Source organism: Nestor notabilis, unplaced genomic scaffold (genome assembly GCF_000696875.1).
Source record: "Nestor notabilis isolate BGI_N333 unplaced genomic scaffold, ASM69687v1 scaffold16243, whole genome shotgun sequence".
Taxonomy (NCBI): domain Eukaryota; kingdom Metazoa; phylum Chordata; class Aves; order Psittaciformes; family Psittacidae; genus Nestor; species Nestor notabilis.
This window is the reverse complement of record NW_009920726.1, coordinates 42826-62947: the sequence shown is the minus strand read 5'-3', so window position 1 is coordinate 62947 and position 20122 is coordinate 42826. Positions and strand designations below refer to the sequence as shown.

General features: G+C 38.2%; 1 protein-coding gene across 1 annotated transcript in view; it reads right to left on the bottom strand.

Annotated features, from left to right (window-relative positions):
- Window positions 1-4232: 4232 nt before the first annotated feature.
- The window catches only part of PLCG2 (phospholipase C, gamma 2 (phosphatidylinositol-specific)), a 54190-nt gene continuing 38300 nt past the window's right edge, over window positions 4233-20122 (bottom strand). Inside the window, exons 20-32 of the mRNA XM_010010827.1 lie at window positions 19926-19994; window positions 18858-18967; window positions 17961-18057; window positions 17030-17096; window positions 16673-16830; window positions 13937-14039; window positions 12705-12914; window positions 11946-12091; window positions 10834-10948; window positions 9418-9585; window positions 8704-8792; window positions 5075-5259; window positions 4233-4275 (exon numbers count right to left, since the gene is read on the bottom strand). Coding sequence (XP_010009129.1) covers window positions 4233-4275; window positions 5075-5259; window positions 8704-8792; window positions 9418-9585; window positions 10834-10948; window positions 11946-12091; window positions 12705-12914; window positions 13937-14039; window positions 16673-16830; window positions 17030-17096; window positions 17961-18057; window positions 18858-18967; window positions 19926-19994 — 1560 coding nt within the window. The remainder of the gene's footprint in view (window positions 4276-5074; window positions 5260-8703; window positions 8793-9417; window positions 9586-10833; window positions 10949-11945; window positions 12092-12704; window positions 12915-13936; window positions 14040-16672; window positions 16831-17029; window positions 17097-17960; window positions 18058-18857; window positions 18968-19925; window positions 19995-20122) is intronic.

Genomic DNA, 20122 nt, shown 5'->3' with positions numbered 1-20122 from the left:
TGTGTCAGTTGCTGAACCTCACATACAGCGTGTTAAGGTAAAACTTCGGCAGACATACATGAACTGATACTTCTAGTGTACAGTTAAATATATTTATTTTAGAAGTTTAAATGTCAATCATCCTTAAAGTAGACCAGATTTTATAGTGCCTTCTCCTAATTGACCCAAACAAAATTTTCCTTCGTTCCTATTTATTAATTTTCACATACCTTCAACAATATAGTGGCTGTTTTATGTGATCTTCAGCGAAAAGTGTCCTGAGTACTGATAATTTACACATATCATAAAAGATCTGGGGATTAAATTGCAATTCAGGAGTACACAAATGTTAAGGGAACTACTTCTGTTTTCTTTTAGTCAACTCACAATTCCCTGTTTTGCTGGAGTAACAGCTAAGAATGTAGACTAGCAATGAATGAAACTGCTCTTCAACTTCCATTAAAATTAATAGCTGCGCATGTGTGTAAATGCTGTTATGGATAAGAAGATAAAGTTGGCTCCCAACTGATTCTGAAGGTTCATTTTCACTATATTACACTACTATTTCTAATGACAATAAATGGAATTTCAGTCTGGAACGAAGAGTGCAGTTGGAAATGCCAGCACACGACCACAGCAGAATTCAACAGCAGTACTTCAGCTTACATGCAGCATGTGGATCTTCACAACCAGTCGGAAAAATTCAAAGACAACCACTGGTACATACCTAATGCTATCTCACCACCTAGAAGGTAGATGCATTGGCATGGAAAAAGGAGAGAATATACGAAACAAAACACTTGAATGAAGCAATTTTGTGGACTTCATACCATTACTCACAAATTCAAAGGTGACCTCCTGGATGACTTTGGCTGCAGATACCTCATACTGATTCCTGTTCAGAATGCATATAATCTTTATCAAAAGACTAAGATAAGTTTTTTCCCCAATACTGCAAACAATGAAAAAAAATTCACAATATAAAAACCACGTGCATTCACCCAGCAGCACTTCTGCCCATGTAACATCAGGGCAGAAAGTGTGCTGACATTTTATGGTGGACATCAAGATTAATGTTCTTCCAAATTACTACAAACTTAATCTTTGCCTTGTTCAGACTTTATTGTTGGAATTGATACAAATCTGATGCTCACCAGGGCTGAAGTTTCTATCTACCTATCACTGAAAAAGGTCGGTTTGGAGTTGCAAGTTAAACATGATCTTCGACCTTTTCCTTCTGCCCTGCTTGTTTGCAGCCAGATGAAGTGCAACAGCAACCATGTCTATGGAAACAATCAATAAGTCAGTTCATCTTAAAAACACCCAAATGTCCTTCCTCCAACCTCTAAGAGAACACACCAGCAGATCACTTTTCAGTAAGAACTCATCCTGCCTTGAATGACTGGCAAAAATCAAGAAATTAAATGAGCAAAGCTTAAACAAAGAAGCACCTGGCATCATCCACAAAGAGTATTAAAAAACTATTTATTAAAATAAGTTATTTTAAGGATTTAAAGCTATCCCTGTAAGAATAAAACAATTTAACAGATACTTCAAAAATTTATAAATGTTTTTCCTCCTAGACTATAAAATTAGCACACACATTCAGACCTTCTTCCATATTAAAACAGTTGCAGCTGTGAAGGAGTTGCTAGAGAGTCTGTCCTGACAAAGAATTGCGGGGTGAGGTTTTGGAGTTAGAACACAGAGTGCAAGGAACAAGAGAAGAGTTATTACACATCACTTGCAAGTCAACAAAATAGTCAATGCAGAATTTTCCTTCTGAAAACAGTGTAACATACTCTGGGGGGAAAGCCTTACTGTAACATAAAATGCATTTCCATAAATACAGAGGGAGTGCCTCTTTTGACATCACATACGTGTGAAGAACATACACAGGACTTTTCAAAGGACTACAAAACGTGCTAATTTTTAAGTATTTGCAGAGCAGCAGCACAAGGAACTCCTGTGTTCATCACACAGTGGCTGTCCTGTGTCAGGAATATACATACCAACAAAAGAAGTCAGGACAAATGGACAGTTTGGTTATGTCTGCCCTGGAACTGAGCTTAACAAAAAATCCCCACAAAAGGAAAGAAAAATCCCACACAGCAACAGCCTCGAGCTCTAGGGTTTGATCTCCCTGAGCTTGAGCATCTTGTAATGCCCTATCTTCTGTGATCAGTCCAAACCTAGTTGGGACTCAGCTGCCTATAAATCCTGTCCCACCTGTAGCAACAACCTCAGGACCTTCCAGACAAGGCTTTGGGCCAATGTGTCTGATCAATATTGACAGTGCAGTGTTCTCACAACATTAAATAAGAATAGTGGAGGATGTTGTATGAAATATTACAGGGACTGATCACACAGCAAACTAACCACATCCTGGAACATGCTACAAAATGCACACATGTGAAAGGTATCCCCACCTCAAGGAACAGCAACTAGATCCCCATATTACACCTGGATCCTGCAGATAAGCCCAGCTTTATTCAGCAGTCTAGGTTACAGCTTCTCCTCCTAAAACCACAGTTGATGTGGGTTTTAATTTGTTTAAGGGGGGGGCTGCACCCATCTAATCCTCAAACAGGTTAATCACAGTGGAGCAAGGAAGAGATTTCAGGCAGGAGGAAGAAAAGCAGAGAATGCCTTTAACTTTGCTCAGTTGGGTAATTGGTAATTATTTTCTTAATAATAAAAAAAAAAAAATTACAGAAGCCTCCCCACTGTGGGATACACTATTACGGCACTTTCATCTTCGAGACAAGACTGTCTTTACAGAGTAACTAAAACCTCTAGGGGGTTCCTCAAACCATCATCTGCGAATGCACAATGGCATCAGTTAAGTGCCTCTTGGAACAACAGAAGTCGTTTCAGCATGGGGAGCAAGAGAAACTGAAAATTGCTGAGGCAGCTCCATCAGGCCATGAATCCCAAATCCATGCAAGTTTTCTGTGATCAGAGATACAGCCTCAGGAAGTCACTTAGAAAAAACTTTACTCCTCTGCTCACATTTGAAAGTTAAAGTCAAACATATAGATAGCAAAACTCCACCCAAAGCAAGCTGGAATTTGATAGTAATAACATACAGCTAGCACAAAGAACCAACACATACACAGATTATGATAAATGCTGTTAAATGTCATTGAAGGAATTTAGTTCAGCTTTGGCAGGAAAACACACTTAGCTAATCTAACATGTTTTCTCATCTGTAGCTCCATGTTCTTCATTTGATTAAAGTTGCAAGAATGATGTACCTCTATATTTGTGCATACTATCATTCTTGGATTAGATACATTTTGGGAAAATTATCTACATTTACAGAAGTTATCATTTGACATTATCACCTAAGTAGGATTGCAAGATTAAAAATTGACAGTTCATTAAAAAATTCATTTCTAAGCACATTAGCAGCTGAAAGGATTTGCAAAATGATACTATTGCAAAGTAGATGCTTTACAGAATTTGAAATACTTTTCCTTTCCACAAACAAGGTGATATTTCCTACTGTATACTATAAAACTTTTCCCTCCAGTGCCTTAAGGCTGTGAACACAGGTTCACACATCATTGCCTTCTTAAACCTTCACAGAGAGTTCAACAGGAAAAACACAACTACAGTTAGAGGACATTTCATTTCAATAAAATTTACATATCATCTAGTTCTCAGAAATATAACAGAAAACTTCTAACAAGACACAATACAGTATGAGCTATCAGCTGCCCAAAATATTTTATACAGTATCAGAAGTACTGTCTGCTGCCTTGGGCACTGCAACATACATGACATGATGTTGCTGGTGCAGAAGTGCTTTTACAGCATTTAATAAATTAAAAACTGACTACCAGTTAATCTTAAGGAGCCAGGCTGCTGAAGTGGTGTGATTCCATGCATGCAAATTGTTATGAACGTCTTATCTATAGCCTGCGTATACAAATAGAGTGGATGATTTATACTTGTACTTCAGGTATTGATAATGAGAAGCAAGGTCTATCCAACTACATGCCCTCGAGTTTTAAAAATCTTGAACACACAGAAGGTCTGGTCTGCACAGAGGGTTTGCTTTGTACAGAATATTAGGAATTAAAAGAGTTCTTCTTGTAACAAGAAATTATTAAGGAAACCCAACTTCCTGCCTCTTCTTCTTCTTCCAATCATTCAGTCTGATGAGACTGTCATTAAGTAGGATGACCAGGATAAGTTAAATCTCTTCCTGAATTGCACCAGAAAGCACTCATCAAGGAATGACTGCTTTAAGAGTAGAACTTGCTGTTGCTGACTTTCTTCTCCTTTAATCTTAAGGGAAAAGAAAAGGAAAAAGTCAAGTCTACCAGGAATTGCTCAGAAGAAAACAGTCTACCAAGATCAATTTCCTTAGATTCGAATGGCAAGTACTGTATGAGCAACAAGCACTGCAATTTTTTCCCCTCAGTAAATGGGAGTAATCCAGTGATTCATGTACTGTTCAGCACACATAAAAAAGGGCAAAAATATTTAAAGAAAAGTCTTCCTCCCACCCTATCTTGAGACCTACTCAAGACTTCCTCCTGGTACATGAAGCCTCTGCCCGTCTCACACAGCAACCAAAGGTGGCAGCAAAGGAGAAAGATCTTTCCCCTAAGCTCTGGATAATAGTCTGACACTTAACTAGCAATTTTATGCTGTTACAGCTCAATACCATTTTTATCTTATTTATGGTTTGTGTATCTGGAAGCATCGTCTGTTCACACATACCTAATATCCTAACAACATTTCCAGGGACATAACTTTAATAGTGTAGAAGGAGAAAGGCAGTTAATTTATTTGGCTGCAAATACTGGAAAGCTGGAGAGGAGAGGAATACAAACTCAGAGGGTTACATATTTCACTGTGACCACAGAAACCGCTATTTCACTGAGCAGACATTTCACAGCATCTGCTGGCCTCTAGCGGCGTGCAGCCCGGCCTTGCTTCACTGCAGCCCTTCCTTGCTTCAGATCTGCTCATTCTACCCTCACCACTCTTTCAGTGCTCACTTTGATAAATCTGAGATTTCCCTACCATAAATCATGTCTAGATAGAGCTGCCTTGGAAACGAGAATGATTATCCACCCACCTGCGGTTGCATGTGTCTTGATATATCTGTAGTTTGTGCTCATTCACACTGAATTCTTTCAGTATAGCATCTCTGTTAGGATTCCTTAAATTCATATGGGCATCATAAAGGAACAGCTGGTTATTAAGCTCCTCCTGGCGCTTCCGAAGTTGCCGACATGAGGAGTAAAGCTCTTCTTCACTTTCCTTCAAAAGAATATTGGAAATCAACGTAACTTGTAAGACACATACCCAAAATGACAAGGAATCGACGTAGTTTGGGGGATTATTTTGTTTTCTTAAACATACTCCATCAGCTCTATAGAATGTTTTATAAAAGTAGTTTGAAGTACTATTTAAAACTATTTAAGAAAGTTTTATCTTAAGGTCCTTTCCAACCCTAACTATTCTATGATTCTATGTTTCCGGAATGTTTGCAGAAACAAACTAAGAAGACATCAAAAAACTGCCTCAGCCCCACAGTATGACCAACATCACCCTTTAATGGGGGCATCAGGGACATTTCATCACAAGTCATGAAATGTGTATACCTAAACACTCCATTGGTATATTTTTGCCTAAAAAAGCATGTCAGTTCACTGAGGAAAAGACAGTAAAGGGTGTGTCATGATGGGGTATAGGATTATAACAGTTTTGAGAGTACTTTTTCTTAAAGATTTAATTTTTGACCCTTCCGTCATATTTGTGTATTACGCAACATACTACAATCTTTCCTATTGAAATCCAGACTAGTAAACAGGACCCCTAATAGCAGCCAGTACTTGGATGATCAAGAAAGAAGGACAGATGCTGTGTTTCTATGTAGCTATGGCAATTCAATAATTGCAGAGGAACAAAGTATTTGAAGAATCATGTGCAGCAATCTGAGTTTCTGTTGTTGTACGCGGCCCACAGTAGAGGGTCTCAAAATATTCCACAAGCATAAAATATAACCATTATGATTCCATCTGTGACTTCAAATTATTTTAATACTTCAACACTTCGAATGCAAAACGTGTCTCCTTTATAGAGTTACTAGCGGGGAATAGTACTGGCAGAACTGAAGTCTTAATTTTCACATCAGCAGCAAAACAAGATACTCATCCTACAGGAAATGACATGCAATCAATAAATGTAATAAATCCAAACATTTTCAGGGGCAGCATACTAATAAGAATGCCTCTTTCTGCACTCAGTCCAGATCTAGGAAACCTGATACATTAGAAACATACCCAACGGGTTTCAGTTAGGGCAACAAGATCCTTTCTGTCATCCCAAAACACACTCTCACCCAGGTGTGGATTGAAGCAACTGAAACAGCCTTAGTGCTATGCTACTAATTAAGATTTTTAAAGTGTTTTTTTTTTTAGAAGGGGAAGGAAACTTTGAATTCCCAAATTGCAAAGGGAAAAGCAGATTGACAATTACCAATTTGCAGGTGTAATCATCAAGATGTATACCATACTATTTGTTCCTGTAAATAAACATGTCCACAATGCAAGGCTTTAAAAGACCATTGAAGAATGCCCGTTTAAATCTTTATGTTAAAAATCATATACACCATCAAGGCTGATCGTAATCAGAAAATGCTGAAGAGAGACACATACTTTCTGAAGCAAGTAAATACATTTTCAAGCAAATAAGACTGCTTCTAAATGGAACGACCACCTCGGTATAGTACAATTTCTACAGTATCAAGAAAACCCGTTAACTTCAACAGAAACTTCATGAGGCTCCACGTGGTAATTCACAAATGTGCATGCTTACAGCTACAATATTCTTACTTTTCTATTCCTGAGAAATTCCACAGCCATCTGTAATTCCCCTTCATAATTCTGTATTTCATCTCCAAGAGTATGCAGATGGGCTCTGTATATAAACAGGCCTGTTATGAAATTCTATCATTTTATGGAGGGTCATCATTAAAAAAAAAAAAAGGGGCAAAAGAACAGATGGAGACAGTCTTGATCTTCTCTGATGCTCCTTGAATGAGCTGGCAGAAGTTCTAGAGGTTGATTAACTACAGCAAGGCTTGATCTGCTGCAGACTGCCAAACAAAAGGGGAATTTTTGAAAGTTCCTCTGCCTCTGCATTGGCACCCGGAGACATCAGACACTGTAAAAATACAGAGCCGTGTTGTATCTTCATTTGGCTTAACAAGCAGAAGGGGCTTCAAGAGTGCGAAATGTACTACTGTCAAAGGACTCGGTGCTGACAGATTGGGAGACATACTGCTGCTATGAACATCACTTTAAGAGCTACTCCTGCCCCAGGCAAGTAATGATCTGAATTTCTGAAGAGAAACCACGGCAGAAGGAATTCACAATATACCTACAAGTGATGTCCATGCTCAACATATTAGGCAGTGGCAAGCGCTGCCAGTTTTCTCAAAGGCAGCAAGCCAGAAAATAGCCCTTCCTCAGGCCTCCTCTATCAGACTTGCGTCCATGAAACACAAGCATTTTAAACTTTATCTTCAAAGGACATCAGTTTATACACACACACATGTGGTCTCACCTTCTAGCCCTCTCTTGCTCTCATGACTCTACGCTAGCCAACAGAATGAACCTACCACAGCTGCCAAACACTGTCATTATACACAGTCATTTTACATCATGCCTTGTTAGGTGGCTTTGTAAAACCCTTGACAAAGGATGTTTTAAAAAGCTACCACTCCTTTGTGAAGAAGAATATGACTGAATTCAGTAATTTCCATTTCATTGTATGCAACTGCAGGCACAAACCCCTCCTGAGACATAATGACTTACAGTTAGCAGAAGTTGGGTGTTTCAATCAGGAAAAATAACATACACTGGTGTGAACTACAGTGTAAGCTTGAATGATTGTAAAAGACCACAAATAAGAAGTTGGACTTTTTTTTTCCTCTCTCTGAATCTGAAGGGTAGTGGAAAGCATCCTGACATACCCATTTCCCACTTTCATCACGTGGCCTCAACACCAGTGTTTATTTAAATTACATAAATTATGGAGATACAGAGAGTCTGAGAATAATCCTGCTTCAAATCAGCATATACAGCCAGCACCTTTGGAACACCAACAAATGCTGTTCACAGACCGGCCACTTTAGTGCCTAGCTTCATGAGCAAGGATGCATCATTATTTCCTCCCATGTATGTTTAAAAATACTGGTACTTCAATTAGTTATTTTAGAAAGACTTAAAAGAAGCAGATTAGCACTTCTGTAGGAAGCAGAATGTGTCTTCCACCTGATGCACTGATTACTGTAATGAAGTACTGAAAGAAATTACTATCTTCCCTTCTAAAGTGATTTCTTTTCATGCAGGACCTTTAAAAAAAGATTACTCTACAAAGTCAAAGCTGAATTTAGCTAGCTTTGCATGGCATCAGTCAGCTAACAAAGGAAGACAATGACCATGCTATTACAGCAAAAACTAGTTGAGGTAATGAGGCTTTGTTAGTGCATTATTTCTTGTAACAACTACCTAATCTGTCCACCCAGGGGGAGAGTAACTCACTTTGTGTTACTGGTCTTTCCCAGTACCTGCAGAAGAAATGCCTGATGACAGCACATCAGACACAGCATGAAAACTAAGTCCTAATTTCCTGGTTTCCACAAAGCACTGATAACATATTCTCTAAGTGCATAAAAAATCCCCCAGTAGTTCTCACCAGAACTTGTTGCATTTCACAGTGAACCAGAAGTGAGGCCAGCTCTATATCTTCACTATAGCCGTTCTTGAGAGGAACTGATCTAAAACCTGCATGGGGGAAACATATGCAAAGGACACTTAGAGACAAGGCAGAGGCTTATCTGCAGTCACAAGAATGGTGCATACAGTGCTGAGGACTAACAGAATCTTCATGGCTCAAATGCTTTGCTGCTGAGAGCAGGCTTCACTACAACAACTACAGGGAAGCAAAAGGCAAGAGTGGCAGAATTGAGAAATGTGATTTCATATGCTTTTGAAAGCTGAAGGCAGAAGAAGAGGAGAGCAGAAAACTTACTGTACATACGTCCATATCTAGGATTATTAACAAAATAAATGCACAGACACCAAAGAAGAAAAAAAAATCATCCCAGATTTTACTCAGAGCACATAACCCTGTTGCTGAATTGGAGTATGTGGTAAAGACAGTGCCTATTATTCTACATAATGCTTTCCTACCTTTAAAAAGAAGGAATTTCAGTAGGGCGAGAGGATCATTTTAAATACTTATACACTACACACCCAGTATCCTAATAAACATTGATTCAAGGAATTCAGATCAAAAGAGCATTTGTCCTTTGACATGTTGTAGCTGCTACTGAGATCAAAGTCACAATACCTCAATGCTGAGCAGCATCTTTTTGACTTAGCCCCTTATTATACCCACTGATCTTACCCGACTTGATTCCTTTGATGGGAAAAGTGGCATGTGCCAAGAAATTGGGATCACTGAACATATCCTCCTCATACACAACAAAGCGCAGAAACGCTAGATTTGGATCATAAATCTCGAATTTCACTTGCTCTGGACAGGGCGCCCAAACTGGATTAAGGCCATTGTCATCTGTAACGAAAGGAAACAGTTGCAGTATGAAGCAATAATTTCACTTCATTCGCATATGAGTATGTATCCCATGACATTTTCTGGGGATACAAAGACCCAAACATCCTATTTACCATCTGTCTCCTGTTGTAACCTTGCTTCAGAAGGTTTGTATTTGTTTATTTGGGTGGGAAGATAGGAGGAAACTTGGCAGGGATGGAAATACATGAAGAAAAGCTATTATTAAAACTATTATTTGTAATTAGACATGTAATTGGACACATCTGTAAAAAAAAAAAAAAAAAAAAGCAAGCTAATTCATTGCTTATATTAATGAGCCTCATGCTCCATGTCAGAGTAGAAACATGAAAAGCACTGGGAAGGCTAATGTACAATGGCCCAAGTCTTCTAGTCATTTATAGAACACAGAGTAATTTGGTATGTGAAACACAGCCAGGTTTGCTCTCTAAAGTCTTGGTCACTTCCCAAAAAAGTTAAAATCATAATCCTTTTCTCCTGAAGTACTGAGAAGCCACAATGCACATTCTCCTGATTCCTTGTTTCTTTTCCAGTGGTATCAGTGGTCTGGATAATTATAACCTTGTCTACTAGAAAAAACACTGCTGTATCTAGGAATACTAAATGGTGAAATATTAAGTGGCTGAGATATTGGCCCATTTCAGTGCACTTAGATGAAGCTCATGTACACGCAAACACAAATCCCTTACCCAGAATTCACCAAGAGCAAGCTCTGATCAAAAAACTTCAACTGGGTTGCAAGCTATACTACTTCACAGCCCTCTATACCCAAGCTGTCTCCAAGGGGATGCCAGTCTTAGAACTTGAGTTTAAGTAAACACAGTCTGGATCTCACAGTAGTAAATCCCCATTTGGGCCAGACTTTTGAGAACTGACTACCACTACTGAAGGCACTTTCAAGACAGCAATTTTTAAAAGTATGCAAATAAACAAACTTGTGCATAGGCAAAACCATAACAAAATTATGACTGGGGGGGGGAGTGGGGTGGTGTTTGTTACAAACTGCAGTAGTTTATTTTCCTGAATTTTACATACATGGAAGTTTCTCAAATTATCTGGCCCTGAGGCAAGCAAGAGAATAAGCAGAGCTATAGTTAACTTAGTCCTCCCTGTATAGGTTGCAGGCCAGTTACAGGCATCATAAATTCATGGTTATCCTCTACTCACTTTATTTAAGCACACCTGAAGTATAACCATATCCCTACAACACGGAAGACCACAGATACTCACTCACGACTGTTGTCTTGAATTTGTTGTTATCATATTCAGCCCCACAAATCTCTACCTCTACGAAGGGACAAGCGATGCTTCTCCCAGGTTTAGGGAGATGACGAGCACCTAAAACCTGCAAAAGCAACTGTGAGTTATAACCACCTCCAAAGGAAACTTGGCAGCATTATTTCTGTACAGAAGGTAGCCTACAGAACTAGGGGGGTGGATCCAGAAGAACATGCAAGAATACACACTCCCTTTCTTGAATAGGTTTGTATGTTTTAAACTTACTATCTGTGCCACCGTTAATAATATTGTCCATTTGAGTAACACAGTGATTTTCACTGCAAGATACTGTAGCTGACATTCATTACACACAGTTTGTGGTTCCAGACCAGGCCAGTAATAAAAGATTTGTTATCTTTCTTCTGTCTTTATTACATATCTATTTTAAGACATTCCTGCTTTACATTCACAGCCCCTGTTTACCTCTTCTCTAGACTGTAATAAAAAGTAGTTAATGTGTTTCTTCTCAGAAAACATATTTTTAAGGGACATCTCCTACTGTATAGCAACCGAGAAACAAGCTGAATTCCTGTTCAGTACAAGAAGTCAACATGGCAAAATTTTCAAATTATAAACCCATCTCTCCATGAAAAATGAGAATGACATTTTGATCAAGTCACAGAGTACCCCATATGATGAGGGGGGTGGTCAGCTTATTATTTTTTCTGCTTAGTTTCAGTATTTCATCACAAATATCTATCTTCCACACTGGAAATCTCTGAACTAGTCAGTCTGCTGATGACCAATCTCCAGTAGGAGCCTACTATTGAGAAGTCATTAGACTGGAAATGCAAGTTAGTTCATTTGGAATTTTTATTAGCAATTATATAAAATTATCCCAGGATTGTGTTTTCACTCCTATAGCATGTGCTTCATTAGCATGATAAAGATACAGATTTCTTTTCAGAAACCAGTGGAATTAAGTTTTTATTCTCAAACACACTGACATTTAAAAACAGTATTTTGACAATCTGTCAGATCTTGCTTTGAAACATAATAGCTTTAGTTTTAGTTTTATAGATATTTATGACTTGTAAAAAATGTAATTTACAAAAGAGATTTACCCTCACTGTCATAATCATCTGCAATTTCCTCTTGGAGTCATTTGGCATTGGGTCATATTCTTCATTTCGCATGCTTTCTGGCTGCAGAACATAGCCAGTGCGTCCATTAAGTGAAAACAAGGCATGGTTCAATTGCATGTATTTATCTAAGGAGAGAGTTAAAACAGTCGTAACAGAAGATGATCCCTATTTGAATAAATCTAAAGAAGTACCAGACTAATGGCTCCTCTCTGCAATTCTTTCCAGTCACTTTACCAGCAAGACCTGGAAAGGTGAGTTTGAAGACTTAATTCCCTTCAGTAACAACCTCACAGGCCATTTCTCACTAATTTTAATCCCAATAAACCCATCTCTATTCACAATTAGTTTCCTATGAATGTGTCACAAGCTAGCTGGCCCTTACCAGAAAGTGGAGTGCAGCCTTCCCTATGGCTGCACAACTGATCATTCACATTTCTGAAGCATACTGCAGAAATGTTTCTGCCTGCTTACCATAAGAATCAAGGTGAAATAAATCTTCTAGTGTCTGGGGCTAGTTAAACTCAGAGACAGTGCTTTTGGAGGCTGACTTTTGGGGGACCAGCTCTATCAGGTGATCCACGTGTTCAAAACCAAACATAGTTCTTGCACATCACTTCTTGCCGCGGAGCAGAAATAAATAGGACAGCCACAGTGACTAGAATGGCAGAGGGCCAAAAGTGGCTTGTTTATGGTGAAGCAGAAGGTGGATTTTAGATCCTTTTTTAACAAGAGTATTACCTGGAGTTTGGAAGTTAAGAGCCACCATCTGGGAGCCACAAAGCCAGAGGCGAAATGGGTCATAGTTGGATGAGTCAACCCTCTGTCCTTTAGGATAGACACGTGTCAGTCCTTTCAGGTTGTATTTCAACAACTCAGCTGGCTTTTGCTTAACAATGCTCTCTGCCTTGGTTTCCACAAAAGAACGGATTTCTTTGAAATCAGGATTTTCTACATAGGATAGGGAAGAAAAAGAGAGGTTACTATAGGAAGAGACAAGTTGACACTTACACTGCATTTCTACTAACACTTTGTTTCACTTTGTTTTGTTTTGTCCTTTAATGCAATAATTGGCACAGTTTTCATGCAGACATGGCAAATTGGTTGAGCATCAAGTCTGAAAGTTAAAATTACCTGCTTGCCACACACTTTGCAGCAGGGCAAATAAAAGTCTATAGTCATGTTCTCATCTTATCATTGCTAATAATGTACTTCTGACCACTATAACACATATTTAAATGAGACATCATTTCCTGGGTTTAAATGGGGAGAAGAAAGGGTGAGCCAGGGTTAGCCAATGCCTTAAACAATGACTATAATTACAATGTCTTAACCACACTGACAGCTTATTAAAAACGTTTGCAAAGAAACATAAAGAAAAAGGGCATATTACTGGTTTCTCAGACAGCAGTGCAAAAAACTGGGAAAAATAGTACATATTTCAGCATCAGATTCCACATCGCACTTACACAGACCCCAGTTCTCATTTCTGTTATGAAATTATATACCATTCCAACAGCTTACACAAATGGCAAACAGGTTCTACAGTAAAATTACATGATGCACAGCACATCCATTTTGAAGGGCTTTACAAACAAATCACAAGTCTTCAGCCAGAGTTCCTCATCTCAAAAAAGGAATAGTTGACACGTAAGTAGTGAGCTTCGCCATGAAAGACACCTACGAGAGGGTGTCTCTAGTACTAGTTAGAAATTTGTGACAGTTTCTTTGTGACAGTTGAATAGCATCAACTTCCTAGTGCACAATTTCAAAGCGCCACTGAAAACTACATGGGCGAGGCAGAACTTTGTTTTCCAGTAGAGAAAGGATAGATATAATCTATATTCTAAATCTACATTCTATATTCTATCTAAATCTCTATTCTAAATCTAAATTTATATTCTAAAATACCAACTAACATCTGTAAAGATAGTTGAAAGGGTAAAATTCAGATGTAATGTTAAAGGAAATACCTAAATTGTCCTTGGTTTTGCTTGTTGGTTTGCAGTAGATTACCAGATCAGATAATTCAATAGCAATCAATTGATTCTTTTCCCAGTATTTCCTCCTGTTCTCCTGCAAAATGTAACAAAATTTTAGATTACAGGTACACTGAATATTATGGTACAGTGACAACAGGGTACAGTCTAATGAAATTACAAAGCTGATGCATTCTTTGTTGCCCAGATTCCTACCTGATACCTTAGCCACTTGCACTAATGTAATGTACTCCAAGCCCCAATTCAGAAAATAGGCTAACTGGGTGTGTGGGTGGGTTTGGGGTGTAGCTGGAAGTATGTTTTGAAGGGGGTTGTTGTGTTCTTAGGGCTTTTTTCTTTAAGAAAGTGTTTCAATGCTTTGCTGATTAGCCCTACTCAGTAACCTGGCAACAACTGTTTATTTTTCTTTTAATGTGGTTGTACTCAATTTTAGTTACATTCTCAGCTCTCAACTCACATAAATGCAAATACATGCAGAAAAAAATGCGAAGGGTAGTGAAGCATCTATTTATTTACATTCCTGAGCAGGACTTATGTCTTGTTAGTAACTGCCCAACAGCTAAATCCAAACCCCATGAGCATTATTCCTTTAGCTTTCTATTTGCACACCAAACCAATAATGTTATGTGTGGAAAATCACATGTAATCTTGTTATCATCAGTTATAAACCCACTATCTATTTCCATGTTTGCAAGCACCTGCTCTCTGGAAGTTTAGCTATGGTCCCTGCAACCAAAGATTGGGAACTCCTAAAATCATCAAGACTTGTCCTGAGTGAAGACATTTGGGCTGGAGGCTTTTCAGATGTAAGAAGCAATTACACAGTATTAGAAGAGTCCCATACAGAACAGTGATTAGCTTTGGTACAAAAGGTTATGAAGCAGCAGCAATTAGGAAGTCTCCCAAAAGAATTTCCTCAACAAGACAAACGGAAGAGGAACGAAAATCAGAGCTAGGGAGCCACAGGCTTCCAGAATGTTTCACTGAACCAGAGATTATACATACAAGTCTAAGAAAAGCAAAGAGGAATATGGCATTTACATTTGTAAACAACCTTCGGAAAAAGCTGTACAAACCTCATTGTACTTAGTCATCCACCACAGTTTCCCAGACATTGCTTAAGAGTGACCAGAGTCACAAACAGCAAAGGACACTTCTAGATGATATGAGCTCATCTTTAGATATAACCCCCTAGCGATAAGCAAGCAGGAGAGAGAGCAACGACCAACCATTACTAAGAGTATGGCAAGTGTCAGTATTAAGCAGAGATGACAAGATATGTGAAGCTTAGTTTTACTTTTTGTGTATAATGGACACTGCCCAAAAATGAAGTCATAAAAAAACTGTATTGTAGCATAGTGTTGTCTCACTATGCTTTTTCCTTCCCCAAAATTCAGCCTGTTTGCTGTACTATCAAAAAGGGCCTTTCCTTGACAGTTTCTTCCCTGCTCCATGCAGCAGTCTATTGTGTGAACTCTGTAGAGGCCACACTGTGAGAAAAGCCCCCCGGCTGACAGAAACAAGCTTTAAAGCATCTTTGAACACAGAGTGTTTAACACTCCTCTAACTGTAGAGTGGGAGAAAAAGCTGCCAAGCTCCCGAAGAGCCGTTATGCATTAAGAAACATTCCATTTAGACACACTTCTAGGTCACATTTCTCTTTTTCTTATCTTTATTTCTAAATGGAAGCCTGGCATAAGAACTGTCTCTCTCCTCCTGTAACATAGGCCAACAGCTCCTGTTGGTGCTTCCCTCACTGAATTTGCAGACCTCTGCTTGAGACACCAACCTGCCTGCTAGAAATAGGATGATGACCCTCAGAGCATTACCACTCCAGATGACAGATAAACAGCATGAGCCAACATGATACTGAAACATATTTTCCATCACTCATACCACCCACTTAGTAAAAAGTGAATAAAAACTACAAAGGAAAGAATACTCTTAAGCATAGTCATTGTAAGGGCTTTCTGGTCATGTCAAAGACTTCTTAAATACTAGAAAGGATGACAGGGAGATAAATTAATACATAAGAACAGAAAAAGCAAGTCCTGAAGAATGTCTTCAAGTAGCACATACATCCCTTTGGAGGGACAGAGAAGCTATACTTAGGCAGAATCCTTTAATCTTTAGGCAAGGATTTGGAAATACTACCACTGAAGATCTGGTAAATCCAGAATGTGCCTATTAGTTACAAATAAACAACACCCAAATGATTCCCTACCAATGCCACTGCGTTGACTGGAAAGCAGAGTTAGTAATCAGGATTAAGAAAAGTTTAGGTAAATGCAGCTCAGATTTCACATATACTTACTAGTGGATTCACAAGTCTGAACAGAACAGTCTGATATCTGAGTTTCTTTCTGCTTAACCCTAGGATCAAACCAGTCTAACCAGATGTAAAACTGTAATGGTATCTTCTTTGTTCTACAAAGTGCACTTCACTGAGGTACAGAGTGCAACGCAGACAGTACTTTGCCGAAAAACTCCTATTGACAAATTTACACAAAACGCTAATTTACATTCCCAAAAGAGTTCGGGGAACAAGATTCACAGCATCAATAAAATGAACAGACAAAGAGCAACATGCATGAGAATGAAGTACCACGTGTTAGCAAGGTTTGGCAGTGTATGGCAGCTAAAGACGAATCCTATTGTAAATTTATAGCACTGCATTATAAAACACAAGGGATAGATTTTTAGCAATACCTCCTCTGTAGTTTTCCAAGTGATTTCACGGATACTTTGGTACCATTCAAATAGTTCTTCTACTTTATCAGTTGCAAACTCAACACATGGATCTTCTGGATTCTTAGGTTCCAGAATGAACACAAAAGGCTTTCTGTGTTTCCCTTGTGGCATTTTCACTGTTAAGCAACACGAGCAAGAGATTTATACTAAAATCCAACAGTTCTAAGTTGTCATTGTTGATTTATTGCAACAGTCAGTATCATAAAGTTTCATCATATTAATTTTTTTTTAATCTTTCCTGAAAAACATAAAAGAGTGTCTACTCAACACAGACAGCTCAGGAGTCTGTGTTGAGTAGCGTCAGAAAATACATACCAACATTGTAAGTATTGAGCACTAGTATGCCGCGACACAGAGAGCCTAATGGATTGTCCTCGATAATCTGAAAAACATGAGTTAAATCTGACCCTAAATCTTCTCTTCAATGAATATACACAGGACATTAACAGAAATAAACAGGCACCATTAAACCTAACTTCAGTTTGACTGAAAGCATGCCCACTATAATGTTTAAAAGCCTGTTTCCATGTCAAGAATTTCTCACTTTGAGAAATACATGAAAATCACTATAGTGAGTGCAGCTTCTGCCCTGACAACTGCTCATTTTTCTTGTCTGCTTAAGCCTGCAATCGCTGGTGGATGGAAATCTAATATGTGCTTTCCTCCAAAGACTCCTGGAAAATCATTGAGAGTGCTTTGGAACAGCAAAAGAATTCAACGTTTTATTTTTAAAACTCAAAAATGTCAAAACTGATTACTATAGAGTTTTGTTTTCTTTTGTTGAAGAGAACTTTGTCCAAAACTAGATTTTTAGATACTTTTCACAAACAGTATAGGCTTAGTTATGCATAATAATAACAGAGTTCAAAATGGGTAGTAACGTGTTTTTACACAGTTTTCTTTTTTAAAAACATTAAAGCAGTAATTATACAGACAAACTAGTTAAAAGTTTGAGGCACATTATTGTTTAGCCAAAGTACCTGAAAAATCTAAACTGTTATGATTTACATTAGCAGGAAACCATTATAAACTCCTAAAACCCCACCAAACCAGCTATCTCCTTAAGCAGTTTTTTACAAGGGGTGTCCTGACAAAAACATTCAGAGAATGGTGAAGAATGCATTCATTCCTCTATTTTGTGTTCTCTCAGACACAGCATGCAGAGTCATAATTCTCTAAACCAGATTTCCACTTCTAGTAGGCAGCATCTTCTAGGGTAAGACAGAAAACAAACTTTAACCCTGACCTGGTTTTCAAGCTCAGCAGAGTTTTCAGATGACAGGTCTTCAACATAATTTGATGGAAAATAGTGTTGGACTTTTTCTCCATAATCTCCCTTCCACCTGAATATAAAAAGAATATATATATATACACACAAAAAAACCCTATAGTTCAAGAGCTTCAATACGCCATTAATGAAGCAATAATCCTCAAGAAATTGGTCATTAATACCCCATACTGGTCATAGTCTAGCTGGCTATCACCAAAATATAAGTGATGAAGTAGGTAAAAGCTCTAACAAAGTGATCATTAACTGTAGTAACAGATGATTTCAGAGGGATTACAATTATTGTAAACTGCAATTAATTACTTAAGAGGCTTTTTCCCCCTCCAGTACTAAAAATACTATTATGTGGTTGATTACCCTGCAGAAGCTACAGGGAAACATTAGATTCCCAAGCTTTCCAAGCAATTTACAAGCCTGCTAAGAAAGAAAACCTCTTATGAAAGGAGACTGTATGGAGAACTAAAAAAGGTGGGTTTGATTCCCAAGAAAAACTTAGCAGAGCAAGGGAAGAAACAGAGAAATTATGACAATGGTAACAGATGTGTGACTGCCCAGAATACACAAGTGTTCAGGAAGGATTAATGTAGTAAAAGAGAAATGCTGGACACACTGGGCTATGGAGATTCTGCAGGCTGAGGTTACTGCTGCAGGATAGAAGAATGGAAAAGTCATGAAAGAAGACTTGAGGATGAGGGGTTTTTCTAACAACACTGGCATTAAGATTTATAAGGCCACAGTCAGTAAGCAGCAATCAGACAACAGGCAAATTTTTTAAAAACTACTACCCAAAGGTCAATTTTTAAATCCATCTAGGAAGTCACCAGGAGTTCCCCTATGAGGATTATTTGTCCTTACCAGCCTCCTGTTTCCTTTGTGACATTATGAATTAAGGCCCCTCGAGAGAAGCTCAATTCATCACTTCTTTTGGCTCTGTAGTCATACAAGGCTTTCACTGTTCTCTGGGGCTTTAAGAGAAACAGAGCAAAGGGGTTATCTAAGGGGATGGGTCATAAAATAATCAATAATGCAATCTTACAAATAAAGGAAAAAAAAAAAAGCAGGGGATTGGATCCTTTTTTTTTTGTTATGAAGCTTCGAAAACATAATACTAAAGTTCCAGAGTGACATCTATTGGTGGTAGCAAGTGATGCTACTTAAATGCTATTCTTCAATTTACCAGCTTGGAAAAAAGAAAAGAATCTTTCTTTTATGGGTGTTGCAACATAATTACTGTAGGACACACACACACACACAAAAAAAAGGAGGGGGGCAAGTTAATAAAAGGAGAACCACACAGTAAAATACCAGTCCTCTATGTTCATTACATATATTCATATGCACTTGGAGGCAGTAGGCTTAGATGCCTACAAAGCCTCTGCTTCCAAACCACATCAGCTATCCTGCTGGTCACATTTCCTTTAGGAAGGTATGCAGTTTTAGCAGGACAAGCAATTTCTTTATCTTGAATTTACTACTACCCAGATTCTTCAGCAGCAATGCAAATTCACTGGCCAAAAGGACTAAAAAGAATTACAGCCAAAAAAATTTACAGGCAGGTGAATTTTTATGGGAATTAACAAGTTGGCAGGACATAATAAAAACTAAAGATAAGTAGATGTTTGCTGTGCCACTTGTTTTTAAAACATATATATCTTAAAAGAAAACAAACCTAATAATTCATTAATAAACCAGAGACACTGGTTTTACATAGAAAGCACATAAATAAAAACGTGTGGGTACAAATTTTAAAGAAATGCTAGAAAAATGTCATACCCTTTAAATTTCTGCTATCCATTCCCCCATAAATCAAGCAGCCTAACGCTTTCAATTATCCTTTTCATTACTGCTAACAGGAAATCTACAAATGCATCTCATAATTTTCAGAAGTCTGCAGTAAGTGTGAATATCTCTGTTTAAGCATACCACTGTAGGAGTGATTTCACTGGGTTCCACATACATCTTGACATCATAGAGGGAGTTAATATCTTTTTCCTAAAAATAGAAAGAAAAGAAAAAAAAAAGTTACAGGAATCAAAAATGATAGAAATACTGATTGAACATTAATTGCTGAAACCACCTTTTGACAATACCTAGGCAAACAGAAGAGGAGGGAAGCCAGG